This window comes from Anabrus simplex, chromosome 1, assembly GCF_040414725.1.
Source record: "Anabrus simplex isolate iqAnaSimp1 chromosome 1, ASM4041472v1, whole genome shotgun sequence".
NCBI lineage: Eukaryota > Metazoa > Arthropoda > Insecta > Orthoptera > Tettigoniidae > Anabrus > Anabrus simplex.
In genome coordinates, this window is record NC_090265.1 from 142,666,825 (window position 1) to 142,685,240 (window position 18,416).

The following is an 18,416-nucleotide window of genomic DNA, read 5'->3' on the forward strand; positions in this document are numbered from 1 at the left end:
CGATGTCATTTTTGTATACAACAAAAGCGCATTAAACCTGGTCAGTATCAACACCAGGAATTCCAGAACCATTTGTGTAGATGATGGAGTTGTGATAGCTTGAGCAACAATTGTTAACAAGTCTTTTGAAAGTGCTAGGATGTCCAAATTAAAGAAAATTGCTTTCTTTGTTCCAACGTAATCTTGAAAATTGGCGCCAGTGATGTTTTATTTTTCTTGAGTGTTGCTAGCTCAGCTTTATGAACTGCAGTTAGAAAGAGAGGCTTAATTCCTGCGATGACAAGTGCAGCATCAGTGGATGTAGTGCTGTAGGTGCGGGAGATACGAAGAGCGAAACCTTGTTGAAGTTGCATCAGTTTTCTTTGAGCCCACTTCTTATCCAACGTAGAGCAGAATGAAGCACAATGTAAAATCAATGGTATGAAAGCTGTGTGGTGAATTACTCTTAGTACCTCAGAGTTGAGGTCCCAGGATGGCCTACAGGCAATGGTTATACCTTATAAATACTTACTTGCTTTAATTTCTAGTCTGTTAAAATGAGCTCTAAAAGTCATACGTTTTTCAACCATAATGCTCAAATATTAGATATTAAGGAGTTGTAGACTTATTTGAAAAGATGGCAACTCAAATCATAGTCTTCATTCAACTGAGTAAATGCAAGTTGTTAAAGCTTATGGTCATCAGAGGGATTCTGCTTTTCAGCAGGTCTGTGGTAACTGAAGTCAGTATGATGTAATAAGGTGCAGATACTGTATTCTGAGAATATTCTAGGAAATTGGTAGTTTCTTTAATCTGGGCTCTGTTTAAAAATGGAGTCTTCTCTGAGACAGCAGTGAAACGCTACTTAAAACTGTCCTTCAATGCTGACCAATTACCCTGATCACTGCTTCACAAGCCTTCAAACTACTATGCTAAATGACAGGCAGAAAATGTCTTCTCTGAGTCTATGTGTATCAAGGTGTGCTGAGAAAGGTTGTGGACTTAAAAAAAATTCCCATTCATGACTGCACAATACTATTTCATATCTCTACACTGTGAATGTTGTTAGTATATTTGATTTCTGTATGAGACTTGGTCAAGTATATAATGTGTGTTGGATTTTTGGAATGTGTACATACATACCTGTACATAACTACAGCCACTCAAATACCATGAGGCATGTAAAGTACTAATAGTTGAATAAGCTTGAAAGGAGTTTTTAAAGAGCTTTTAAAGGTATGAAGATAAAGTTGGAATTCAAGGGGTTGAATTGGAGAAAATATTTGTTTATAGCAAGAGGAATTAAGGATTGGAATAATTTACAAAGGGAGATGTTTGATAATTAATCAATCAATCAATCTATCTTTGCATTTAGGGCAGTTGCCCAGGTGGCAGATTCCCTAATCTGTTGTTTTCCTAGCATTTTCTTAAATGCTTGCAAAGAAATTGGAAATTTGTTGAACATTTCCCTTGGTAAGTTATATTCCAGTACCTAACTCCCCTTCATATAAATGAATAATTGCCCCAATTTATCCTCCTGAATTCCAACTGTGTCTTCATATTGTGATCTTTCCTACTTTTAGAGACCACACTCAAATTTATTCGTCTACTAATGTCATTCCACACCACCTTTCCACTGACAGCTTGGAACATACCACTTGGTCAAGCAGTTCGTCTCCTTTCTCCCAAGTCTTCTCAGCCCAAACTTTGCAACATTTTCGTAATACTACACTTTTGTTGAAAATCATCCAGAACAAATCAAGCCGCTTTTCTTTGGACTTTTTCCAGTTCTTGAATCAACTAACCCTGGAGAGGGTCCCATACACTGCAACCATACTCTAGTTGGGGTCTTACCAGAGACTTATATGCCCTTTCCTTTACATCCTTACTACAACCCCTAAATATCCTCATAACCATGTGTAGAGATCTGTACCATTTATTTACAATCCCATTTATGTGATTACCCCAATGAAGAACTTTCCTTATATTAACACCTAAGTACTTACAATGATCCCCATAAGGAACTTTCACTCCATCAATGCAGTAATTAAAACTGAGAGGACTTTTCCTATTTGTGAAACTCATAACCTAACTTTTAACCCCATTTATCATCATACCATTGCCTGCTGTCTATCTCACAACATTATCGAGGTCATTTTGCAGTTGCTCACAATCTTGTAATGTATTTATTACTCTATACAGAATAACATCACCCGCAAGAAGCCTTATCTCTGATTCCACTTCTTCACTCATCAGTTGTATATGTAAGAAAACATGAACATAATACTGCCTTATCTTGCTATATCTTGCTAGAATTCTACAAGTTGAGCCTCAGTGGAATAAACTTTCCTAAACCCAAACTGGCTTCTATCGAACCAGTCTGATATAATCAGGAATCATGTGTTCCCAAAGCTTATATGCAATGCATGTCAAACCAAATGGCCTATACATTTCAGCTTTATGTCTATCACTCTTTCCTTTATACACAGGAGCTACTACAGCAACTTTCCATTCATTTGGTATAGCTCCATCATGTAAAAAATAATCAAATAAGTACTTCAGACATGGTGCTATATACCATCCCATTTTCTTTAGTGTATCCCCAGAAATCTTATCAATTCCAGCCGCTTTTCTAGTTTTCAACTCTATCTGACTGTAAATGTCATTGTTAGCATATGTAAAATTTAATACTTCTTTAGCATTAGTCACCTCCTCTGTCTCGACATTATCCTTGTAACAAACAATCTTTATATACTGCTGTCTGAATACTTCCGCCTTCTGAAGATCCTCACATACACACTCCCCTTGTTCATTAATGATTTCTCAGATATAATCTTCTTGGAACCTGTGTCTGCCTTAAGCTACAAATACATACCCTTCCATTTTTCACTAAAATCTGTATGACCATTAGTTATGCTTGCCATTATGTTATCCTTAACCAACTTCTTTGCTAGAATCAATTTCCTAGTAAGTTCCTTAAATTTCTCCTTACTTCCACAGCCATTTCTAACTCTATTTCTTTCCAATCTGCACGTCCTTGTTAGTCTCTTTAGTTCTCCGTTATAATATAGTGGGTCTTTACCATTCTTTCCCACTTTTAAAGGTACAAACCTGTTTTCACATTCCTCAACAACTGCTTTAAATCCATCCCAGAGTCTGTTTACATTTTTACTTACCGTTTTCCACCGATCATAGTTACATTTTAAAACTCCCTTATGGCTGTTTTATCAGCCATATTGTACTGTCTAATAGTCCTACTTGTAAGATCTTTCTTCCTATCACATTTACTTTTAAGTATGACAAAAACAGTTTTGTGATCACTAATACCATCTATTACTTCGGTTTCTCCATAGAGCTCATCCGGTTTTACTAGCACCACATCCAGAATATTCTTCTCTATAGTTGGTTCCATCATTTTCTGAATCAGCTGTTCCTCCCATAGTAACTTATTTGCGATTTGTTGGTCATGCTTCCTGTCATTCACATTACCTTCCCAATTGACATTTGGTAAATTGAGATCTCCCGCTACAATCCCATTCCTTTCCATATTGTTTACCACACAATTCTGAATCAACATCAGTGCTACCCTTTCCCGGTCTGCACACTCCAAAGACATCAAGTTGCCTATTTTCTTCAGAGATTAGCCTTACACCTAGAATTTCATGTTTGTCATCTTTAACTTTTTTGTAGCTTACAAATTCTTCTTTCACCAGAATGAATACCCCCTACCATTCCTATCCTATCTCTACGATACACACTCCAGTTCTGTGAGAAAATTTCTGCATTCATTATATCATTTCTCAGCCATGATTCAACTCCTATTACAATATCTGGTAAGTTTATATCTATTAAATTACTTAATTCTATTCCTTTCTTTACAATACTTCTACAGTATGTATAGAGTATGTATAGGTACTTTAGGGCAGAAACAGGTTCCAAGAAGGACATTCCAGGAATAATTAATGAACAAGGGGAGTGTGTATGCGAGGATCTTCAAAAGGCTGAAGTATTCAGTCAGCAGTATGTAAAGATTGTTGGTTACAAGGATAATGTCCAGATAGAGGAGGTGACTAATACTATCGAAGTATTAAAAACAGCAATGACATTTACAGTAAGATACAAAAGTTGAAAAGTAGAAAAACAGCTGGAATTGATAAGGTTTCGGGGGATATACTAAAGACAATGGGTTGGGATATAGTACCATAACTGAAGTACTTGTTTGATTTTTGTTTGCATGAAGGAACTTTACCAAATGAATGGGGAGTTGCTATAGTAGCCCCTGTATATAAAGGAAAGGGTGATAGGCATAAAGCTGAAAATTACTGGCCAGTCAGTTTGACATACATTGTATGTAAGCTTTGGGAAAGCATTCTTTCTGATTATATAAGACATGTTTGCAAAATTAATAATTGGTTTGACAGAAGGCAGTTTGGGTTTAGGAAAGGTTATTCCACTGAAGCCCAACTTGTAGGATTCCAGCAAGATATAGCAGATATCCTGGATTCAGGAGGTCAGTTGGACTGTATTGTGATTGACTTATCTAAGGCATTTGATAGGGTAGATCATGGGAAACTACTGGCAAAAATGAGTACAATTGGACTTCACGAAAGAGTGACTGAATGGGTGGCTCTATTTCTAAAAAATAGAACTCAGAGAATTAGAGTAGGTGAAGCTTTATCTGTCCCTGTAAAAATTAAGATGGGAATTCCTCAAGGCAGTATTATTGGACCTTTATGTTTTCTTATATATATCAATGATATGTGTAAAGAAGTGGAATCAGAGATAAGGCTTTTTGCAGATGATGTTATTCTGTACAGAGTAATAAATAAGTTACAAGATTGTGAGCAACTGCAAAAATTTTTTTTTGCTATTTGCTTTACGTCGCACCGACACAGATAGGTCTTATGGTGACGATGGCATAGGATAGGCCTAGGAATTGGAAGGAAGCGGCCGTGGCCTTAATTAAGGTACAGCCCCGGCATTGGCCTGGTGTGAAAATGGGAAACCGCGGAAAACCATCTTCAGGGCTGCCGACAGTGGGGCTCGAACCCACTATCTCCCGATTACTGGATACTGGCCGCATTTAAGCGACTGCAGCTATCGAGCTCGGTCAACAACTGCAAAATGACCTCGATAATGTTGTGAGATGGATAGTAGGCAATGGTATGATGATGAATGGGAATAAAAGTCAGGTTGTGAGTTTCACAAATAGGAAAAGTCCTCTCAGTTTAAATTACTGCGTTGATGGGGTGAGAGTTCCCTTTGGGGATCATTGTAAATACCTAGGTATAAATATAAGGAAAGAACTTCATTGGGATAATCACATAAATATGATTGTAAATAAAAGGTACAAATCTCTACACATGGTTATGAGAGTATTTAGGGGTTGTAGTAAGGATGTAAAGGAGAGAGCATATTTGTCTCTGGTGAGACCTCAACTTGAGTATGGTTCCAGTGTATGGGACCCTTACCAGGATTACTTGATTCAGGAACTGGAAAAAATCCAAAGAAAAGCAGCTCGATTTGTTCTGGGCGATTTCCGACAGAAGAGTAGCGTTACAAAAATGTTGCAAAGTTTGGGCTGGGAAGACTTGGTAGAAAGGAGACAAACTGCTCGACTAAGTGGTATGTAAATACAAAGTATGTTACAAGTGTTTATTTATATATCCACCTATTCAATACAAAGAGATCTTTTTAGAAATTAAATATTATTATAAAATGTTAAGGGACATGTTTCGCCCATATTAAGGGCATCATCAGCCTCAAATTCAAACCTGTATGGTGAAAAATCATGATCCTAATTGCTCTTACAAGCCATAAAAACAGGATATCATTATAGGTGTCAGTCTAAACATACAAAATATTAGAATATCCTTGGCTAAAATTGCAGTATCAAGCTGCATGTCATAAGTTCACATGAATATACTTTCCGGAGCGTTGAAAGTATATTCATGTGAACTTATGACATGCAGCTTGATACTGCAATTTTAGCCAAGGATATTCTAATATTTTGTATGTTTAGACTGACACCTATAATGATATCCTCTTTTTATGGCTTGTAAGAGCAATTAGGATCCTGATTTTTCACCATACAGGTTTGAATTTGAGGCTGATGATGCCTTTAATATGGGCGAAACATGTCCCTTAAAATTTATAATAATATTTAATTTCTAAAAAAATCTCTTTGTATTGAATAGGTGGATATATAAATAAACACTTGTAACATACTTTGTATTTACGTACATTTCAATACGGACCTAACATGAGAATTATAACATGTAAGTGGTATGTTCCGAGCTGTCAGTGGAGAGATGGCATGGGAGGACATCAGTAGACGAATAAGTTTGGATGGTGTCTTTAAAAGTAGGAAAGATCACAATATGAAGATAAAGTTGGAATTCAAGAGGACAAATTGGGGCAAATATTCGTTTATAGGAAGGGGAGTTAGGGATTGGAATAACTTACCAAGGGAGATGTTCAATAAATTTCCAATTTCTTTGCTATCATTTAAGAAAAGGCTAGGAAAACAACATATAGGGAATCTGCCACCTGGGCGACTGCCCTAAATGCAGATCAGTAGTGAATGATTGATTGATTGATTGATTGATTGATTGATTGACTGATTGATTGATTGATCGATCGATCTTGGTACAGTTGAGCACTAACATTTTTATGTCATCCCTACTTGACTTCCAGATCCCTGTACCCTTATCACCACTCCCTAGACCACTCCGTTTCCCTGAATGTACCTCCCTACAACCCTTCTAAACCAATTTCCTAACTTATATGTATCACTGCAGTTTAAGTGAAGACCATCTGAACCCAGATCCCTATCTCGTACCCACCCATTAATATCTAGAAATCTCACTCCCAGTTTCCCACATAACCACTCCATAGTCTCATTTAAATCCCCAATCACCTTCCAGTCAGCACCTGTACTGCTTCCAACTTCTTTGAAATCATTTAAGAAAAGACTAGGTAAACAACTGACAGGGAATATGCCACCTGGGCAACAGTTCTGAACGCAGATTAATGGCGAGTGACAATTTTTTTTCTAGGAACCCAAAACCTTTCATTAGAAGGATGAATTGTTCTTTATTTCAATTTGTGAGGTGACAATATAATAGGAAATGTAGATCTAGTATTGTGTATAAATAAACAGCAACTATTAAAAGACAAAGCTCACCTCGCCGACTGACGTTGCCAGAAGATTAACAATCTTTTCATGGGGTACCGCAACCACGCTCTGATTGTTTATCTCAATGATTCGGTGTCCAACTCTCACTCCTCCTCGTTCAGCAATACCACCTCTCAGAAGACTGCATATCTAATAAAATTTCAAGTACATGTCAGAAAATATCTTCTATGATGTACAAATAATAGACAACAAGAGAAAATAGGAGGTAGATGGTATTAAATATTTTGTATAGTCACCACTGCAACGAAATAGATTAAGATAGCGACCATCAATGTGGTGACACTAACAGGGAAAGTGGAAGAAATTGTAGATTTTATTGTTGACAAAGATATAGCATTGCTGGGAATCGGTAAGACCAAATGGAAAGGAAAAGGTGGGAGGAACCTAAAGAAAGGATACACCTTATACTATAGTAGAGGAAGAGAAGCAAAAAATGGTGTAGGTCTCATAATTAGAAAAGACCTAAAGGAATACCTAGAATTGGTGGAAAACATAAATGACAGGTTGTTTAAGGTCAGATTGAGACTTGAAACTGGTGTCACAGATATAATTCAAGGGTATGCTCCACAAACAGGAAATACAGATATGGATCTAGAGGAATATCTGGAAGGCCATATACAGCACAAACAAGTTGTGATCATAGGATACATGAATGCCCAAGTAGGTCAGGAAAGGAAAGGAGATGAAGAGATACCACACATAAAAATCTTCAAAATCCTCAAACATATAAGAAAACACTTCAAAAATATAAAATAATCTAATAAATTCCATAAAATGGCTAAATAATGATGTATAATTTTTAAAATGACCTAAAATACAAAATGGCAAAAAGGACAAAAAATGACCTAATAAATTAGCATTTCTACAATGTGGGAACTATTATCAGGATTTCTGTACAAGTTAGCAATGTCTGTTGTGAACCAATGAAAAGATGACATGTCATCAAAATCCTAGCCCTTGTCGTCAATGATGGAGGTGTTCTGAATGTACATTGAGGTATTAACATAACATGTAGGTAGTCTCTTTTGCTCCATTTGTTGGCAAAAACTTCAAACTGATGCATAACACCACCAGCCCCCACACTGTCTGTTGTGAGTCAGAATATCTTCGTGATGTTAGAATGCAAGCCCTAAACTGGCCAATATGTAGCACACAACTCTATCTCAGTGAACATCTATGGGATATGCTTGGGCAAAATGTCCAACACCCTGGACTATTGAAGGAGTGATGTGCATCCCTCAGGACATGATCCAGGACCTTATAGGTAGCGTGGTGCGAAGCATGGAGTCTGCTGTTGCCATGGGTGAAAAAACACAATAGTTGTGTGAGAAAATTGATCAGTGACAGCAAGAGAACGTTCAGTCGGAAGATCATGAATCAGATATGCCAGTGTCCCTTTAATTATATAGAGTGAAATTCAGCAAAAACTTGTAACTTTTGAAAAATGTAATAAAATATTATTAAAAAAAGCATTGAACTTTGATGATGAGAATAAGGTGCACAAGGCACAATGCAATGTGTTGTGTAATCAGTAAAAAACAAGGTTTCAGGTAAATAAATGCAACATTAAATTGATTTTTAAATGATCACTTTTTTTTGCCGGTCATTGTGGTAAATCAAATGTATATAGGATATATTCAGACATCCAGTCAGAAAATGGTAAGATCATAGACAAAGGCATACAGCTGAGGAGATACAGTACTGAGCAATGCTTCTGGATTTTTAAAGTATCATGGATTGAGTTAAAAGATGAACTCTTCAAACAAATACAGTAGAAGTCTGTTATAGCAAGAATTCATGACGGCAAAATATTTACTCACTATAACGGATTTTCGTTACATCCGATTTATGTAAAAGTTGGGAAAAACTCCATACACATTAAAATCAGTATGAAACTCCAATTAGTTTGTTCAAAACTTGTGTTTTTGCAGATGGTATCCACACTACTGCTTACTCGTTTGTGTTTTTTTCGAAATCCAATACTACTTGAAAGTGTATGTTTAATTTCAATCCAAAAAAAATTATAGTATCACTCCAGAGGCCTCTGTGGCAAATGTTCCAGTTTTCTTCTTCAAACACAGTCACCTAACCTAACCAAATATTATGTATCTAAGTATCAAAAATTTCATTTTTAGGTTCCGTATTGAATCAAGATTTATATTCAAAATTGTTTGGTATGGGGATCCACCTATTCAATACAAGAAATAGTGATAATTACAAAGTCATCCCAGATTCATTTTTATTTGGGACCGGTTTTGGCAATAGGGTATGCCATCATCAGTCTAGGAATTAAGACAAAGACATTGGACATAGAGTACATTACACTTCTTAAAATTATTAAATGTAAATTAAATGTATGTGCTTTAACTGAAATACTTTACATATGTACAAGGGTTTTTTATCATTAAAATTGAGTATAGAAAGGTGAACACCAAAATGTTTGTACAGTTAAAATTCCTAGATTGGAATGAGCTTTTTTCACATTGTAAGAACAATATGGGTTGTAGCTATTATGTAGTCATAATGGTATATATGAAATTGAGTTCGGTAAAGCCTTAGATGTGGGAGAATTCGCAATGTGGCGTGCGTTGAAAACCCTAGTGTTGACAGAGAGTTGACTAGCCTTGTTGGTTGTTTGAGACGACCGTCTATTTGTTGAATCTATGCTAGACAGCTCACGACTTCAATCTGTTACAAAGATTATTCTAGAAAGAGACACAACACTTCTATACTGATGCTTCAAGCGCCTTTTGACCTTATTATGCAACCACTTGGAGTCAACAACTCTACTGTAATTCTACGTACCTGATTCTCATTCAACAGCATTCGAAGATTTATTTTCTGCTATTTTAATTAATCCACGCTTCATTAATATCAAATAATTTGTACAATCCAATTGTATGTCAGATCATTATGACTATGTTTCGTTCTACAAATAACCAACTTGTACTTTTTTAGACAAACACTGGTATTCATTCCATGTACATAAAATACTATAACAAGTTTATTATTGAATTTTAGTTACATTTAAACATCGCTTTCTCGACAGACTAGATTTTTATGACTGTTTTATCTTGTATTAAAGCATGTATTATATTTTAATGAGGAACCCAATTCAGGGCCCTGACTTAGCATTAGATTAAGTGTGACTGAAGATGCTTGCATAGCTTAAGCGAAACATGTCCCATTTTAACATCTATGTAATATTTGTATCTTAAACTTAAAGATTGTAAAGTATTGGAATGGTAGTTTTTAATAAATTTGTTTGAACCTTTTTACATTCTGTACTCCAATACGGCTATCATAATGAGACTCATAACATGTAATAAGTGGTATGTTCTGAGCTGTCAGCGGAGAGATGGCGTGGAATGACATTAGTAGACGAATAAGTTTGAGTGGCGTCTTTAAAAGTAGGAAAGATCACAATATGAAGATAAAGTTGGAATTCAAGAGGACAAATTGGGGAAAATATTCATTTATAGGAAGGGGAGTTAGGGATTGGAATAACTTACCAAGGGAGATGTTCAATAAATTTCCAATGTCATTGAAATCATTTAAGAAAAGGCTAGGAAAACAACAGATAGGGAATCTGCCACCTGGGTGACTGCCCTAAATGCAGATCAGTATTTATTGATTGATTGATATTGTTCTTACAATGTGAAGAAAGCTCATTCCAATCTAGTAATTTTAACTGTTTAAACATTTTGGTGTACACCTTTCTATACTCAATTTTAATGATAAAAAACCCTTGTACATATGTAAAGTATTTCAGTTCCAGCACGTACATTTAAAAAAAAGTATTGTTAATAATTTTAAGAAATGTAATGTACTCTATGTCCAATGTCTTTGTCTTAATTCCTAGGCTGACGATGGCATACATTATTGCTGAAACCAGTCCCAAATAAAAATGAATATGTGATGACTTTGTAATTATCACTATTTCTTGTATTAAATAGGTAGATCCTCTTCCCTAACAATTTTGAATGTATATATTATGTATCATGAAAACATATTTCAAGTGTACATAGAGAAGTGATAACCTCCTTGCTACAAATTTACATGGGAACAAAAACACCCAAACCCCATGGCACAACAGCCCCGAAGGGCCATGGCCTACCAAGCAACCGCTGCTCAGCCCAAAGGCCTGCAGATTACGAGGTGTCGTGTGGACGCGAGAAATTATAAACTATCCTCTGAAATCAGTGGTGTACTCTGCCATATCTTGAGGTGTATCTCATTCTTACTTAATTTCAGTATATAACATTAAAATTAAGCAATCGTTTACTTCAGCCTTTATTTCTAAGGAGTTAACAACTGTTATTGGCAACGTTATTTACACATTTATTACGAAAACGTGTTATCCTCTTTCATTTTGAATTTTCTTTTAGAGAACTGCAGTTGACGGGTATTACTAATCGACTCCGACATCGCCCTTGAATGTCGACGAGAGAGCTTGCAAGTGTACATAGCGAAAAAACAATATGGTACCATACCGAAGATGATCGATCGCATTTTGTGGCAAATGTTTCAGTTTTCTTATTCAAACAGCATCACTTAACCTAACTTAACCGTACTATATGTATCATGAAAGCATATTCCAAGCGCCAGCAGAGAAATAACATTCTCGCTATAAATTTACATGGGAATAGCCTCTCCGAAATTTTTTTTTTTTTTTGCTAGGGGCTTTACGTCGCACCGACACAGATAGGTCTTATGGCGACGATGGGATAGGAAAGGCCTAGGAGTTGGAAGGAAGCAGCCGTGGCCTTAATTAAGGTACAGCCCCAGCATTTGCCTGGTGTGAAAATGGGAAACCACGGAAAACCATCTTCAGGGCTGCCGATAGTGGGATTCGAACCTACTATCTCCCGGATGCAAGCTCACAGCCGCGCGCCTCTACACGCACGGCCAACTCGCCCGGTCTCTCCGAAATTTAACCAGTCGCGAGAAGATATAAACTAACATCAGTGATGTACTCAGTCATATCATGAGGTGTATCACATTCTTACTTAATTTCAGTGTAGAGTATCAAAATTAAATGATTGTTTACTAGGTCTCGTTACCGTGTTGTGGAATGCTCTAAGAGAAATAGGCCTATAGTAGACTTATGTTTAAATGACATGTAATTGTTTTATATACACAAATTGTGTGCTCTATTAAATTATTATTATTATTATTATTATTATTATTATTATTATATGTACCATGAAAACATATTGCTGTAAATTTAGATGGGAATAGTCTTACCAAAATTTAACCAGATGCGAGAAAATATAAACTAACCTCTGAAATCAATTCTGCACTTTGCCATATCTTGAGGTGTATCCCATTCTTACTTATTTGCAGTATTTTACAATAAAATTAATCAATCGTTTATTCAGCCTTTATTTTTAACAAATTAACAACTGCTATCGGACAAGTTATTTACGCATTTATTACGAAAACATGTTACCCTCTTTCATTTCAAATTTTCTTTACGGAACAGCAGTCGATGGGTATTACTGATTGACTCCGACATCACCTTCGAATGATACAGATGTTGATTCCCATGGGGAATCTGGAATATTTCCCCATGGGAATCAACATCTATATCATCTGATGGCCAAGCAGGCATCAATTTTTTGTAAGGAGACAAAGTCTCACATAGTGCACTGGCACTGCCGGTGGCTACAAGTTGCCTACGCAGTGGTCTCCACGGTGTGCACTGGCCATGCGTCTTGGTAGGTGTCCTAGGTACCAACTGATGAGCCCAGCCTAGCACATGGGGGCGAAACGCTGGCAACCAGGAATGAGTTAGCAGGAAAATTTATAATGTCCAATAACGGACCATTTATATTGGTATTATTGCCTTCAAATGTTGACTATAGACCTCGCTAGTGGAAATAGCATAAACAATACTGAAAATGATCGATCGCATGCAATACAATAGCTGGGTGCATAAATATTGGTAACGGAAAATATCGTGCACGCTTCATTGCTTGCAATAACAGATGTATCAGTGACAGGGCTCTCACTATAACCAAACAATAATACACAGTTTAATATAGGAATTTCAAAGGGACAGAAAAAAAAACCTGTCGTTATAGCGAGGTTCTCGTTATATGCGTACTCGTTATAACAGACTTCTACTGCAGTTTCATGAACAGAAAAATTGAATATAAAATAACTTACCACTCCATTTTGAACACTGAAACCAAGCTGATATTTCGTATCAGGACGCTTTATCTTTACTTCAACAACTGGAGCACATGGAACTACCGTCAACTTTACCACCGTTTGATTCTTTGTGTTCTGTAATCAAGAAGGTAATGAAATTAACACAAATAAAAGTAAAATCTGCGCATGGATATAACAAAACTTCCCCACATGATATGGATACATTTTCTTCAAAAAGCCTTTTCAAACAATTAAAGGAAGCTGTAATATAAACCTTTCCTTATAGTGATGACCAGCATTGCATGTGATGAGTTTTCCTCAGAGTAGGATACATTCCATATATGGCAGTGTTACATGTGCACTACTTCACTACACTTCTGTTATCATCATCAGCTGATAATCGTATCCAGGTGTACGTTTCACACCTGTTCCTTTTATTTATTTATAATAGTGCCGATAATGACTTAGAAGGCCAATCCTTGCACAAAACGTGTGATCACACATGTTGCACCTAATGGAGGGTGGAGGTTGTGGCTGAATTTGATGAAGTTTCCATCTTTCATGAGCCTATGTTTCATCTCTTCAACATTACTTACTAACTGGTTGCTTTACGTTGCACCGACACAGGTAGGTCTTTTGGCAATGATGGGACAGGAAAGGGCTAGGAGTGGGAAGGAAGTGACCGTGGCCTTAATTAAAGTACAACCCCAGCATTTTCCTGGTGTGAAAATGGGAAACTGCAAAAAACCATCTTCAGGGCTGCTGTCAGGGGGGTTCGAACCCACTATCTTCCGAATACTGGATACTGGTCGTACTTAAGCAACTGCAGCTATCGAGCTTGGTACTTACTTACTTAATTCCTTTCACTCTGGTGTGGAGTATAGGGCACATTTTAGAGCTCTCCATCTAACCCTGTTCATTGCCATCATCTTGATGTTAGTCCAGGAGTACCCAATGGCCATCACTTCTGCTTCATGGTCCTGCGCCAGGTCATCCTCTGTCTACCTCTCCTCCTTGCTCCTTGAGGGTTCCATTCCAGTGCCTGCTTTGGAATATGTTGTGGGCCTCTTCTCAAAATGTGTCCGATCCATTTCCATTTGCTTTCTTTTATGACTACCCTCTTCAACATACTTCGTCAAATTGTACACCAGCTGAGGTATTTGCATGCCAGCAAGCGTGGTATTCTGCCTGAGCATGCCAGGTATTCAGATTTATGTCTTCTTGAGCATATCTTTAGAAGAGCAACACACGGCCTCTTGCCAATGTTCACTGTACAGGATTTGTTGAGGGAGGCGGTTGTCATTCATACATTAGATGTGACCAGTTCATCTGAGGTTTCTATGTTGCTCATCTGTGCTCTTTCAAGAACAGACATCAGTTACTTAATCCTTCCATCTAATCTTCATAATGGTCCATAGCTTTTGGTGGTGATGGAGTTCCAGTTTTGTTATGTCATGGCAGTAGAGGGTTGAGGTTTCCCATCCATAATGTTTAAACAATAGTTTGATACAACATCTAGCTTGGTGCATAACCACAGATCTCTATTCAGGAAAACCCCATGGGAAAGATGTTCAAAAGCTACACGGGCAGCACGGATTCTGTTTTCCTTGTCCTTCTCTGAAGTACTCTATCAAGAGGATTCTTCCAAGACAGAAGTGTTCTACTTGCTCCAGACACAAGATGGAAAATCTTGGAAGGTAATTCCAGGGGCAGGTTGTGCAAGCACCTTAGCTTTTTGTGTGTTTATGGTCAGACCAAAACTGTTCATATGCATTCTTTTTTTTTTGGTTAGTTTCTTTACGTCGCATATGCATTCTTGAAGCAGCTGATTGATAGCTGCAGTTCTGTAGATGCAAGAGTTGGAGAAGCACTGTCTTCTGTATGCTGTAATTCAGTTATCCGGGTGAACTTGGTTAGTCGTTTTGAAAGGAGCCTGGCCTGATTAAAAAGTCCACCATCAAAGCAATATTTGATTTCCACATTTACCTTGTGAACTGATGATATATCAGAGCATGGAAGTGTAGGAACAGGGACACAGTCTTGCTTAAGCCTGTTAGGAATTCTTCTGATATCTCATTTCTGTACAGAACATGTCCAACCACACCATTGTGAAATGCTCTGACTAGTCCTAAAAAACTTTCAGGACAGCCAATGTGCTGTAAAACCACCCACATAGCTTCTGTAGGCACAGTATGAAAGGCCTTTTCCAAATCATAGAACACTAAAATAAGAGGTATTTGTTATTTGTTACTCTCTACTCTTCTCTTGCAGCTGTCTTCCAGAAAATCTCATGCTTATAAGGCTTCTAGATACATAAAACCCACACTGTGATTCTGGAAGTATCTTCTCTAAAACAGTTGAGTTGATTCAACAGGATTCTAGCAAATTGCCCTGCTATGGAGAGCAAGAAAATTCATGATAATTACCACAAATGGTTTGATCACTTTTCTTGAAGATGGTGACTATAGTGGACCTTTTCATATTAGCAGGTACTGTTATGGGTTTCCATTATTAATAGGATTAAGGAAAAGAGCCTCACCCTAGGATAAGTTTTAGAGGCATGTTGATCTGGGAGCCTTTCTTAGTTTGAGACTGTGAAGGGCTTTGTTGTATTCTTGGAAAGTTGGTGGCTGCCATCCAAGGTTGTGAAGGATGTTGTAGGACATTTCAAAGAAAGTCATCAGCAGCAGTGGAGTTATGGTTTAAAAACTATCTGAAGTGTTTTTTCCAGTACATCAAGATGTCTTGGCTGTCAGAAAGGACAGTAGTATTATCAGCAGTTTCCAGAGGTCCAGAAGAGGAGCAAATGGGTCCATAGAGATCTTTTAGACCTAAATCAAAAAAAAAAAAATTAGGTCCCTGGCATCTGACAAGCTTTGTACTGTAGTTCCTTTCATTTTTGTTGCCACATCATCATCATCATCATCATCATTATAATCATGAATTCCTTCCAGCAAACCAGGTAGGATGTTTAAGAATGATGTGCCTCCATTTATATGCTTCTTGGTATGCTTCTTTTCTCTCTGGGGCATCCCATGTTTATCCTCTCTTCTCTAGGTCTTCTCTTATCTGATCTAACCACATTTTTTAGGGTGTCCAATTGGTTTTCGTCCCAGAATGATCTTTCCAAGATACTTCCTTGGTGTTCGAGTCTCCTACATCTGCTTAACGTGTCCTAGCCACTTCAGCCTTACAACATTCAGCCTTTCTTCCATGGTCAGGTTGACCTGCAGGTCTCTTCGTATCTGATCATTACTAATTCTGACCTTCCTTGTTTTCTGTTCAGCTGATCTAAGGAACTTCATTTCAACAGTTTGCAGTTGATTTACTTCTCTTTTATGTATGATGCAACTCTTCAGACTACACGTCATGATGGACAGGAGATAAGTCTTAAACAGGGTCTGTTTAGCCCTCTGAGGAACTCCCTTGTCCCAGACTACGTTCAGTACTTGATGGAAGAAGTTGGACCCTTTTTGTACCCTGTTCAACACTTCGTTCTTGGCACTTCCATCATTTGATATTGTACTCCCCAGATATTTAAAGGTATTCACACATTCTATCTTCTCTCCTTCGAGGGTGAGGTTACAAGGTGTATTTGTCCTACTAACTATCATTACCACAGTTTTGCTCTTGCTCACAGTTAACTTATATTCTTTAAACTTGGTGTTCCAAAGATCCAGTCACCTCTGACATCTCTCTCAGTTTCTCCCCAAATGGCAACATCATCAGCAAAAACAATTGCATTAAGATCTTCCTTATCTATTTATTTGAGTTCCTTTATAATAGTATCCATGAGTGAAATAAAGAGCAATGGGGAAAGAGAACTCTCTTGTTGGACACCTCTTCTTGTTTTAAACCAGTGAGATTTTCCATCTCCTACTTGCACACTACTTTCACAACCATCATACAACATTTTTTTAATTAGTGCTTCTGCCGGCTCCATGGCTAAATGGTTAGCGTGCTGGCCTTTGGTCACAGGGGTCCCAGGTTCGATTCCCGGCAGGGTCGGGAATTTTAACCATCATTGGTTAACTTCCCTGGCACGGGGGCTGGGTGTATGTGTTGTCTTCAACATCATTTCATCCTCATCACGACGAGCAGGTCGCCTACGAGCTTCAAATCAAAAGACCAGCACCTGGCGAGCCGAACCCGTCCTGGGATCTCTCGGCACTAAACGCCATACGCCATTTCATTTCTGGGATGTTATGTTTTTCTAAACATTCCTATATTTTTCTTCTCTCCACCCTGTCATATGCTTTCTGCAAATCCAAAAACCCTATTATCAAGTCCTTCCCTTTTTTCAAACTTTTTTTCATTACCTGCCTGAGTGAAAAAGTTAGGCCTGTGCTTCCTCTATTTCTTCTACCTCCATGTTCCTCTTCAAACTTATCTTTCATTACTTCTCTGAGTCTATGTTCTATAATCTTCTCCAGCATCTTAAGGCAGTGTGACAAAAGGGTGATACCTCTATAATTGGCGCCCTTCTTTCTACTTCCCTTTTTAAACAATGGCATTATAATTCCTTTTTTCCAGTCATCTGGCAACTTGTTCTCTTTCCATATGACTCCCAGTATTTGATGTAGTCACTGTATTCCAGGGATTCCAGCTGCCTTAATCATGTCTGTTGTCTAATTCTAGTCTGACATCTCTGCTCGGGTTCTAAAAAGCATGTTTTCTTCACCTTGGAGGATGGATCTTGAGGAAGGGATAAGTAGGCAGTCTAGCTTGAGCAACCGAGGAGTGAAGTCGCGTGGTGCAGTGCGTGCTGTCAACATGGTCGGTATTGAGCAGTACCGAGCTGCGATTGGGAAATGGCAGGTGAAGCAGAGGAAGGAGACCAAGAATGGACAGGTGTTAAGAAAAGAAGGAGTAAAAATGGGTGAAGCGGTGCCAGTAGTGACAGTGATAGCGATGCTACTGGTTATTGGGGGGGTGGAATTAAACCCAGTTCCAAATACCAGCGGAAAATTCAGCATGGAGGACTTGGCAGCACTTAAGGTGGTAGTGAGTGAAGTAATATAGGAAAAGTGTCAATAGGATAAGGTACAGGAAATAAAGGACATGATGGAGGAGCAGAGAAAGG

General features: G+C 37.8%; 1 protein-coding gene across 4 annotated transcripts in view; it reads right to left on the minus strand.

Annotated features, from left to right (window-relative positions):
- The window catches only part of LOC136885079 (uncharacterized), a 1,401,330-nt gene that overhangs the window by 12,668 nt on the left and 1,370,246 nt on the right, over nt 1–18,416 (minus strand). For all 4 annotated transcript variants that reach the window (XM_067157511.2, XM_067157504.2, XM_067157532.2 and 1 more), the window contains 2 exons: nt 13,349–13,468; nt 7,166–7,306 (listed from right to left, as the gene is read on the minus strand). In XM_067157511.2, coding sequence (XP_067013612.2) covers nt 7,166–7,306; nt 13,349–13,468 — 261 coding nt within the window. The remainder of the gene's footprint in view (nt 1–7,165; nt 7,307–13,348; nt 13,469–18,416) is intronic.